This window comes from Salvelinus alpinus, chromosome 1 (assembly GCF_045679555.1).
Source record: "Salvelinus alpinus chromosome 1, SLU_Salpinus.1, whole genome shotgun sequence".
Taxonomy (NCBI): domain Eukaryota; kingdom Metazoa; phylum Chordata; class Actinopteri; order Salmoniformes; family Salmonidae; genus Salvelinus; species Salvelinus alpinus.
The window spans coordinates 1,089,868-1,101,884 of NC_092086.1; the positions used below are offsets into that span (position 1 = coordinate 1,089,868).

Genomic DNA, 12,017 nt, shown 5'->3' on the forward strand with positions numbered 1-12,017 from the left:
TGACCCTTAACCCTCACCGTAGAGATACTATTCTCTATCCACCTCTATGGCTCCGACCCTTAACCCTGACCCTTAACCCTGACCCTTACCATAGAGATACTATTCTCTATCCATCTCTATCACCCTGACCCTTAACCCCGACCCTTAACCCTGGCCCTTACCATAGAGATACTATTCTATATCCATCTCTATGGCCCCGACCCTTAACCCTGACCCTTACCATAGAGATACTATTCTCTATCCATCTCTATGGCCCTGACCCTTAACCCTGACCCTTAACCCTGACCCTTAACCCTGACCCTTAACCCCGACCCTTAACCCCGACCCTTAACCCTGACCCTTAACCCTCACCCTTACCGTAGAGATACTATTCTCTATCCACCTCTATGGCCCCGACCCTTAACCCTGACCCTTACCATAGAGATACTATTCTCTATCCATCTCTATGGCCCTGACCCTTAACCCTGACCCTTACCGTAGAGATACTATTCTCTATCCATCTCTATGGCCCCGACCCTTAACCCTGACCCTTACCATAGAGATACTATTCTCTATCCATCTCTATGGCCCTGACCCTTAACCCTGACCCTTAACCCTGACCCTTAACCCTGACCCTTAACCCTGACCCTTAACCCCGACCCTTAACCCCGACCCTTAACCCCGACCCTTAACCCTGACCCTTAACCTCGACCCTTAACCCTGACCCTTAACCCCGACCCTTACCATAGAGATACTATTCTCTATCCATCTCTATGGTCCTGACCCTTAACCCCGACCCTTAACCCTCACCCTTAACCCTGACCCTTAACCCTCACCCTTAACCCTCACCCTTAACCCTCACCCTTAACCCCGACCCTTAACCCTGACCCTTAACCCTGACCCTTAACCCTCACCCTTAACCCTGACCCTTAACCCTCACCCTTAACCCTGACCCTTAACCCTCACCCTTAACCCCGACCCTTAACCCTGACCGTTACCATAGAGATACTATTCTCTATCCATCTCTATGGCCCTGACCCTTAACCCTGACCCTTAACCCTGACCGTTACCATAGAGATACTATTCTCTATCCACCTCTATGGCCCTGACCCTTAACCCTGACCCTTAACCCTGACCCTTAACCCTGACCCTTAACCCCGACCCTTAACCCCGACCCTTAACCCTGACCCTTACCATAGAGATACTATTCTCTATCCATCTCTATGACCCTGACCCTTAACCCTGACCCTTAACCCTGACCGTTACCATAGAGATACTATTCTCTATCCACCTCTATGGCCCCGACCCTTAACCCTGACCCTTACCATAGAGATACTATTCTATATCCATCTCTATAACCCCGACCCTTAACCCCGACCCTTAACCCCGACCCTTAACCCTGACCCTTACCATAGAGATACTATTCTCTATCCATCTCTATGACCCTGACCCTTAACCCCGACCCTTAACCCTGGCCCTTACCATAGAGATACTATTCTCTATCCATCTCTATAACCCCGACCCTTAACCCTGACCCTTAACCCTGACCCTTACCATAGAGATACTATTCTCTATCCATCTCTATAACCCTGACCCTTAACCCTGACCCTTAACCCTGACCCATAACCCCGACCCTTAACCCCGACCCTTAACCCTGACCCTTACCATAGAGATACTATTCTCTATCCATCTCTATAACCCCGACCCTTAACCCTGACCCTTACCATAGAGATACTATTCTCTATCCACCTCTATGGCCCTGACCCTTAACCCTGACCCTTACCATAGAGATACTATTCTCTATCCACCTCTATGACCCTGACCCTTAACCCCGACCCTTAACCCTGACCCTTACCGTAGAGATACTATTCTCTATCCACCTCTATGGCCCCGACCCTTAACCCTGACCCTTAACCCTGACCCATAACCCCGACCCTTAACCCCGACCCTTAACCCTGACCCTTACCGTAGAGATACTATTCTCTATCCACCTCTATGGCCCCGACCCTTAACCCCGACCCTTAACCCTGGCACTTAACCCTGACCCTTACCATAGAGATACTATTCTCTATCCATCTCTATAACCCCGACCCTTAACCCTGACCCTTACCATAGAGATACTATTCTCTATCCACCTCTATGACCCTGACCCTTAACCCCGACCCTTAACCCTGACCCTTACCATAGAGATACTATTCTCTATCCATCTCTATAACCCCGACCCTTAACCCTGACCCTTACCATAGAGATACTATTCTCTATCCATCTCTATAACCCTGACCCTTAACCCTGACCCTTAACCCTGACCCATAACCCCGACCCTTAACCCCGACCCTTAACCCTGACCCTTAACCCCGACCCTTAACCCTGACCCTTACCATAGAGATACTATTCTATATCCATCTCTATAACCCCGACCCTTAACCCCGACCCTTAACCCCGACCCTTAACCCTGACCCTTACCATAGAGATACTATTCTCTATCCACCTCTATGGCCCCGACCCTTAACCCTGACCCTTACCATAGAGATACTATTCTATATCCATCTCTATAACCCCGACCCTTAACCCCGACCCTTAACCCCGACCCTTAACCCTGACCCTTACCATAGAGATACTATTCTCTATCCATCTCTATGGCCCTGACCCTTAACCCTGACCCTTAACCCTGACCGTTACCATAGAGATACTATTCTCTATCCACCTCTATGGCCCTGACCCTTAACCCTGACCCTTAACCCTGACCCTTAACCCCGACCCTTAACCCTGACCCTTAACCCCGACCCTTAACCCCGACCCTTAACCCTGACCCTTAACCCTGACCCTTACCATAGAGATACTATTCTCTATCCATCTCTATGACCCTGACCCTTAACCCTGACCCTTAACCCTGACCCTTAACCCTGACCCTTCCATGGTAGCAGGTCTGATGGGTATCAACAGTGTAATGGTGGACCTGCTGAAAGTGTGTGTGTTGTAACCTCGCTGTATCAGGGGTCAGCTATCCTGTGTGTAATGTAACCTCTGTATCAGGGGTCAGCTATCCTGTGTGTTGTAACCTCGCTGTATCAGGGGTCAGCTATCCTGTGTGTAATGTAACCTCTCTGTATCAGGGGTCAGCTATCCTGTGTGTTGTAACCTCGCTGTATCCGGGGTCAGCTATCCTGTGTGTAATGTAACCTCTCTGTATCAGGGGTCAGCTATCCTGTGTGTAATGAAACCTCGCTGAATCAGGGGTCAGCTATCCTGTGTGTAATGTAACCTCGCTGTATCAGGGGTCAGCTATCCTGTGTGTAATGTAACCTCTCTGTATCAGGGGTCAGCTATCCTGTGTGTAATGTAACCTCGCTGTATCAGGGGTCAGCTATCCTGTGTGTAATGAAACCTCGCTGTATCAGGGGTCAGCTATCCTGTGTGTAATGTAACCTCGCTGTATCAGGGGTCAGCTATCCTGTGTGTAATGTAACCTCGCTGTATCAGGGGTCAGCTATCCTGTGTGTAATGTAACCTCGCTGTATCAGGGGTCAGCTATCCTGTGTGTAATGTAACCTCGCTGTATCAGGGGTCAGCTATCCTGTGTGTAATGTAACCTCGCTGTATCAGGGGTCAGCTATCCTGTGTGTAATGTAACCTCGCTGTATCAGGGGTCAGCTATCCTGTGTGTAATGTAACCTCTCTGTATCAGGGGTCAGCTATCCTGTGTGTGTTGTAACCTCGCTGTATCAGGGGTCAGCTATCCTGTGTGTAATGAAACCTCGCTGTATCAGGGGTCAGCTATCCTGTGTGTAATGTAACCTCGCTGTATCAGGGGGAAGCTATCCTGTGTGTAATGTAACCTCTCTGTATCAGGGGTCAGCTATCCTGTGTGTGTTGTAACCTCGCTGTATCAGGGGTCAGCTATCCTGTGTGTAATGAAACCTCGCTGTATCAGGGGTCAGCTATCCTGTGTGTAATGAAACCTCTCTGTATCAGGGGTCAGCTATCCTGTGTGTAATGAAACCTCGCTGTATCAGGGGTCAGCTATCCTGTGTGTAATGTAACCTCGCTGTATCAGGGGTCAGCTATCCTGTGTGTTGTAACCTCGCTGTATCAGGGGTCAGCTATCCTGTGTGTAATGTAACCTCGCTGTATCAGGGGTCAGCTATCCTGTGTGTAATGAAACCTCGCTGTATCAGGGGTCAGCTATCCTGTGTGTAATGAAACCTCGCTGTATCAGGGGTCAGCTATCCTGTGTGTAATGTAACCTCGCTGTATCAGGGGTCAGCTATCCTGTGTGTAATGAAACCTCGCTGTATCAGGGGTCAGCTATCCTGTGTGTAATGTAACCTCGCTGTATCAGGGGTCAGCTATCCTGTGTGTTGTAACCTCTGTATCAGGGGTCAGCTATCCTGTGTGTAATGTAACCTCGCTGTATCAGGGGTCAGCTATCCTGTGTGTTGTAACCTCTGTATCAGGGGTCAGCTATCCTGTGTGTTGTAACCTCTGTATCAGGGGTCAGCTATCCTGTGTGTTGTAACCTCTGTATCAGGGGTCAGCTATCCTGTGTGTAATGTAACCTCGCTGTATCAGGGGTCAGCTATCCTGTGTGTAATGTAACCTCGCTGTATCAGGGGTCAGCTATCCTGTGTGTTGTAACCTCTGTATCAGGGGTCAGCTATCCTGTGTGTAATGAAACCTCTGTATCAGGGGTCAGCTATCCTGTGTGTTGTAACCTCTGTATCAGGGGTCAGCTATCCTGTGTGTTGTAACCTCTGTATCAGGGGTCAGCTATCCTGTGTGTAATGTAACCTCGCTGTATCAGGGGTCAGCTATCCTGTGTGTAATGTAACCTCGCTGTATCAGGGGTCAGCTATCCTGTGTGTTGTAACCTCTGTATCAGGGGTCAGCTATCCTGTGTGTAATGAAACCTCTGTATCAGGGGTCAGCTATCCTGTGTGTTGTAACCTCTGTATCAGGGGTCAGCTATCCTGTGTGTTGTAACCTCTGTATCAGGGGTCAGCTATCCTGTGTGTTGTAACCTCTGTATCAGGGGTCAGCTATCCTGTGTGTAATGAAACCGGTGTGTTCTGATAGGGTACGGTGATTCGTGTGTTCTCCATCCCTGAGGGACAGAAACTGTTTGAGTTCCGTCGAGGAGTCAAAAGGTAGGACTTAATCTTCTCCCTCCTTCGTCTTCTCCCTCCTTCGTCTTCTCCCTCCTTCGTCTTCTTCATTCCACTCTATATAGTAATATGTGTTTAATAGTGGACAATATTCAATGAGCTACATCTGAGTTCAGTCTGACACACTGTGTGTGTGTGTGTGTGTGTTAGGTGTGTGTCTATCTGTTCCCTGGCCTTTAGTATGGAAGGCCTCTACCTATCAGCATCCAGTAACACAGAGACGGTCCACATCTTCAAACTAGAGACGCAGAAAGAGAAGTAAGTACCTCCCCCACATGGCTGCATTAGTCTGGTTGTAGATGTCCTGTATTATAAGATGGTGTGTAGACCAGCAGAGGAGACGTTGTCCTGTATTATAACATGGTGTGTAGACCAGCAGAGGAGACGTTGATGTTGTCCTGTATTATAACATGGTGTGTAGACCAGCAGAGGAGACGTTGTCCTGTATTATAACATGGTGTGTAGACCAGCAGAGGAGACGTTGTCCTGTATTATAACATGGTGTGTAGACCAGCAGAGGAGACGTTGTCCTGTATTATAACATGGTGTGTAGACCAGCAGAGGAGACGTTGTCCTGTATTATAACATGGTGTGTAGACCAGCAGAGGAGACGTTGTCCTGTATTATAACATGGTGTGTAGACCAGCAGAGGAGACGTTGTCCTGTATTATAACATGGTGTGTAGACCAGCAGAGGAGACGTTGTCCTGTATTATAACATGGTGTGTAGACCAGCAGAGGAGATGTTGTCCTGTATTATAACATGGTGTGTAGACCAGCAGAGGAGACGTTGTCCTGTATTATAACATGGTGTGTAGACCAGCAGAGGAGACGTTGTCCTGTATTATAACATGGTGTGTAGACCAGCAGAGGAGACGTTGTCCTGTATTATAACATGGTGTGTAGACCAGCAGAGGAGACGTTGTCCTGTATTATAACATGGTGTGTAGACCAGCAGAGGAGACGTTGTCCTGTATTATAACATGGTGTGTAGACCAGCAGAGGAGACGTTGTCCTGTATTATAACATGGTGTGTAGACCAGCAGAGGAGACGTTGTCCTGTATTATAACATGGTGTGTAGACCAGCAGAGGAGACGTTGTCCTGTATTATAACATGGTGTGTAGACCAGCAGAGGAGACGTTGTCCTGTATTATAACATGGTGTGTAGACCAGCAGAGGAGACGTTGTCCTGTATTATAACATGGTGTGTAGACCAGCAGAGGAGACGTTGTCCTGTATTATAACATGGTGTGTAGACCAGCAGAGGAGACGTTGTCCTGTATTATAACATGGTGTGTAGACCAGCAGAGGAGATGTTGTCCTGTATTATAACATGGTGTGTAGACCAGCAGAGGAGACGTTGTCCTGTATTATAACATGGTGTGTAGACCAGCAGAGGAGACGGAGACGTTGTCCTGTATTATAACATGGTGTGTAGACCAGCAGAGGAGACGTTGTCCTGTATTATAACATGGTGTGTAGACCAGCAGAGGAGACGTTGTCCTGTATTATAACATGGTGTGTAGACCAGCAGAGGAGACGTTGTCCTGTATTATAACATGGTGTGTAGACCAGCAGAGGAGACGTTGTCCTGTATTATAACATGGTGTGTAGACCAGCAGAGGAGACGTTGTCCTGTATTATAACATGGTGTGTAGACCAGCAGAGGAGATGTTGTCCTGTATTATAACATGGTGTGTAGACCAGCAGAGGAGACGTTGTCCTGTATTATAACATGGTGTGTAGACCAGCAGAGGAGATGTTGTCCTGTATTATAACATGGTGTGTAGACCAGCAGAGGAGACGTTGTCCTGTATTATAACATGGTGTGTAGACCAGCAGAGGATACGTTGTCCTGTATTATAACATGGTGTGTAGACCAGCAGAGGAGACGTTGTCCTGTATTATAACATGGTGTGTAGACCAGCAGAGGAGACGTTGTCCTGTATTATAACATGGTGTGTAGACCAGCAGAGGAGACGTTGTCCTGTATTATAACATGGTGTGTAGACCAGCAGAGGAGACGTTGTCCTGTATTATAACATGGTGTGTAGACCAGCAGAGGAGACGTTGTCCTGTATTATAACATGGTGTGTAGACCAGCAGAGGAGATGTTGTCCTGTATTATAACATGGTGTGTAGACCAGCAGAGGAGACGTTGTCCTGTATTATAACATGGTGTGTAGACCAGCAGAGGAGATGTTGTCCTGTATTATAACATGGTGTGTAGACCAGCAGAGGAGACGTTGTCCTGTATTATAACATGGTGTGTAGACCAGCAGAGGAGACGTTGTCCTGTATTATAACATGGTGTGTAGACCAGCAGAGGAGACGTTGTCCTGTATTATAACATGGTGTGTAGACCAGCAGAGGAGACGGAGACGTTGTCCTGTATTATAACATGGTGTGTAGACCAGCAGAGGAGACGTTGTCCTGTATTATAACATGGTGTGTAGACCAGCAGAGGAGACGTTGTCCTGTATTATAACATGGTGTGTAGACCAGCAGAGGAGACGTTGTCCTGTATTATAACATGGTGTGTAGACCAGCAGAGGAGACGTTGTCCTGTATTATAACATGGTGTGTAGACCAGCAGAGGAGACGGTGATGTTGTCCTGTATTATAACATGGTGTGTAGACCAGCAGAGGAGACGTTGTCCTGTATTATAACATGGTGTGTAGACCAGCAGAGGAGACGTTGTCCTGTATTATAACATGGTGTGTAGACCAGCAGAGGAGACGTTGTCCTGTATTATAACATGGTGTGTAGACCAGCAGAGGAGACGTTGTCCTGTATTATAACATGGTGTGTAGACCAGCAGAGGAGACGTTGTCCTGTATTATAACATGGTGTGTAGACCAGCAGAGGAGACGTTGTCCTGTATTATAACATGGTGTGTAGACCAGCAGAGGAGACGTTGTCCTGTATTATAACATGGTGTGTAGACCAGCAGAGGAGACGTTGTCCTGTATTATAACATGGTGTGTAGACCAGCAGAGGAGATGTTGTCCTGTATTATAACATGGTGTGTAGACCAGCAGAGGAGATGTTGTCCTGTATTATAACATGGTGTGTAGACCAGCAGAGGAGACGTTGTCCTGTATTATAACATGGTGTGTAGACCAGCAGAGGAGATGTTGTCCTGTATTATAACATGGTGTGTAGACCAGCAGAGGAGACGTTGTCCTGTATTATAACATGGTGTGTAGACCAGCAGAGGAGACGTTGTCCTGTATTATAACATGGTGTGTAGACCAGCAGAGGAGACGTTGTCCTGTATTATAACATGGTGTGTAGACCAGCAGAGGAGATGTTGTCCTGTATTATAACATGGTGTGTAGACCAGCAGAGGAGACGTTGTCCTGTATTATAACATGGTGTGTAGACCAGCAGAGGAGACGGTGATGTTGTCCTGTATTATAACATGGTGTGTAGACCAGCAGAGGAGACGTTGTCCTGTATTATAACATGGTGTGTAGACCAGCAGAGGAGACGTTGTCCTGTATTATAACATGGTGTGTAGACCAGCAGAGGAGACGTTGTCCTGTATTATAACATGGTGTGTAGACCAGCAGAGGAGACGTTGTCCTGTATTATAACATGGTGTGTAGACCAGCAGAGGAGATGTTGATGTTGTCCTGTATTATAACATGGTGTGTAGACCAGCAGAGGAGACGTTGTCCTGTATTATAACATGGTGTGTAGACCAGCAGAGGAGACGTTGTCCTGTATTATAACATGGTGTGTAGACCAGCAGAGGAGATGTTGTCCTGTATTATAACATGGTGTGTAGACCAGCAGAGGAGACGTTGTCCTGTATTATAACATGGTGTGTAGACCAGCAGAGGAGACGTTGTCCTGTATTATAACATGGTGTGTAGACCAGCAGAGGAGACGTTGTCCTGTATTATAACATGGTGTGTAGACCAGCAGAGGAGACGGTGAAGTTGTCCTGTATTATAACACGGTGTGTAGACCAGCAGAGGAGACGTTGTCCTGTATTATAACATGGTGTGTAGACCAGCAGAGGAGACGTTGTCCTGTATTATAACATGGTGTGTAGACCAGCAGAGGAGATGTTGTCCTGTATTATAACATGGTGTGTAGACCAGCAGAGGAGACGTTGTCCTGTATTATAACATGGTGTGTAGAGCAGCAGAGGAGACGTTGTCCTGTATTATAACATGGTGTGTAGACCAGCAGAGGAGACGTTGTCCTGTATTATAACATGGTGTGTAGACCAGCAGAGGAGACGTTGTCCTGTATTATAACATGGTGTGTAGACCAGCAGAGGAGACGTTGTCCTGTATTATAACATGGTGTGTAGACCAACAGAGGAGACGTTGTCCTGTATTATAACATGGTGTGTAGACCAGCAGAGGAGACGTTGTCCTGTATTATAACATGGTGTGTAGACCAGCAGAGGAGACGTTGTCCTGTATTATAACATGGTGTGTAGACCAGCAGAGGAGACGTTGTCCTGTATTATAACATGGTGTGTAGACCAGCAGAGGAGACGTTGTCCTGTATTATAACATGGTGTGTAGACCAGCAGAGGAGACGTTGTCCTGTATTATAACATGGTGTGTAGACCAGCAGAGGAGACGTTGTCCTGTATTATAACATGGTGTGTAGACCAGCAGAGGAGACGTTGTCCTGTATTATAACATGGTGTGTAGACCAGCAGAGGAGACGTTGTCCTGTATTATAACATGGTGTGTAGACCAGCAGAGGAGACGTTGTCCTGTATTATAACATGGTGTGTAGACCAGCAGAGGAGACGTTGTCCTGTATTATAACATGGTGTGTAGACCAGCAGAGGAGACGTTGTCCTGTATTATAACATGGTGTGTAGACCAGCAGAGGAGACGTTGTCCTGTATTATAACATGGTGTGTAGACCAGCAGAGGAGATGTTGTCCTGTATTATAACATGGTGTGTAGACCAGCAGAGGAGACGTTGTCCTGTATTATAACATGGTGTGTAGACCAGCAGAGGAGACGTTGTCCTGTATTATAACATGGTGTGTAGACCAGCAGAGGAGACGGAGACGTTGTCCTGTATTATAACATGGTGTGTAGACCAGCAGAGGAGACGGTGATGTTGTCCTGTATTATAACATGGTGTGTAGACCAGCAGAGGAGACGTTGTCCTGTATTATAACATGGTGTGTAGACCAGCAGAGGAGACGTTGTCCTGTATTATAACATGGTGTGTAGACCAGCAGAGGAGACGTTGTCCTGTATTATAACATGGTGTGTAGACCAGCAGAGGAGACGTTGTCCTGTATTATAACATGGTGTGTAGACCAGCAGAGGAGATGTTGATGTTGTCCTGTATTATAACATGGTGTGTAGACCAGCAGAGGAGACGTTGTCCTGTATTATAACATGGTGTGTAGACCAGCAGAGGAGACGTTGTCCTGTATTATAACATGGTGTGTAGACCAGCAGAGGAGATGTTGTCCTGTATTATAACATGGTGTGTAGACCAGCAGAGGAGACGTTGTCCTGTATTATAACATGGTGTGTAGACCAGCAGAGGAGACGTTGTCCTGTATTATAACATGGTGTGTAGACCAGCAGAGGAGACGTTGTCCTGTATTATAACATGGTGTGTAGACCAGCAGAGGAGACGGTGAAGTTGTCCTGTATTATAACACGGTGTGTAGACCAGCAGAGGAGACGTTGTCCTGTATTATAACATGGTGTGTAGACCAGCAGAGGAGACGTTGTCCTGTATTATAACATGGTGTGTAGACCAGCAGAGGAGATGTTGTCCTGTATTATAACATGGTGTGTAGACCAGCAGAGGAGACGTTGTCCTGTATTATAACATGGTGTGTAGAGCAGCAGAGGAGACGTTGTCCTGTATTATAACATGGTGTGTAGACCAGCAGAGGAGACGTTGTCCTGTATTATAACATGGTGTGTAGACCAGCAGAGGAGACGTTGTCCTGTATTATAACATGGTGTGTAGACCAGCAGAGGAGACGTTGTCCTGTATTATAACATGGTGTGTAGACCAACAGAGGAGACGTTGTCCTGTATTATAACATGGTGTGTAGACCAGCAGAGGAGACGTTGTCCTGTATTATAACATGGTGTGTAGACCAGCAGAGGAGACGTTGTCCTGTATTATAACATGGTGTGTAGACCAGCAGAGGAGACGTTGTCCTGTATTATAACATGGTGTGTAGACCAGCAGAGGAGACGTTGTCCTGTATTATAACATGGTGTGTAGACCAGCAGAGGAGACGTTGTCCTGTATTATAACATGGTGTGTAGACCAGCAGAGGAGACGTTGTCCTGTATTATAACATGGTGTGTAGACCAGCAGAGGAGACGTTGTCCTGTATTATAACATGGTGTGTAGACCAGCAGAGGAGACGTTGTCCTGTATTATAACATGGTGTGTAGACCAGCAGAGGAGACGTTGTCCTGTATTATAACATGGTGTGTAGACCAGCAGAGGAGACGTTGTCCTGTATTATAACATGGTGTGTAGACCAGCAGAGGAGACGTTGTCCTGTATTATAACATGGTGTGTAGACCAGCAGAGGAGACGTTGTCCTGTATTATAACATGGTGTGTAGACCAGCAGAGGAGATGTTGTCCTGTATTATAACATGGTGTGTAGACCAGCAGAGGAGACGTTGTCCTGTATTATAACATGGTGTGTAGACCAGCAGAGGAGACGTTGTCCTGTATTATAACATGGTGTGTAGACCAGCAGAGGAGACGGAGACGTTGTCCTGTATTATAACATGGTGTGTAGACCAGCAGAGGAGACGTTGTCCTGTATTATAACATGGTGTGTAGACCAGCAGAGGAGACGTTGATGTTGTCCTGTATTATAACATGGTGTGTAGACC

General features: G+C 46.9%; 1 protein-coding gene across 1 annotated transcript in view; it reads left to right on the top strand.

The window, feature by feature from the left end:
• The window catches only part of wipi2 (WD repeat domain, phosphoinositide interacting 2), a 42,957-nt gene that overhangs the window by 19,736 nt on the left and 11,204 nt on the right, over positions 1 to 12,017 (top strand). Inside the window, exons 7-8 of the mRNA XM_071390421.1 lie at positions 5,053 to 5,123; positions 5,292 to 5,399. Coding sequence (XP_071246522.1) covers positions 5,053 to 5,123; positions 5,292 to 5,399 — 179 coding nt within the window. The remainder of the gene's footprint in view (positions 1 to 5,052; positions 5,124 to 5,291; positions 5,400 to 12,017) is intronic.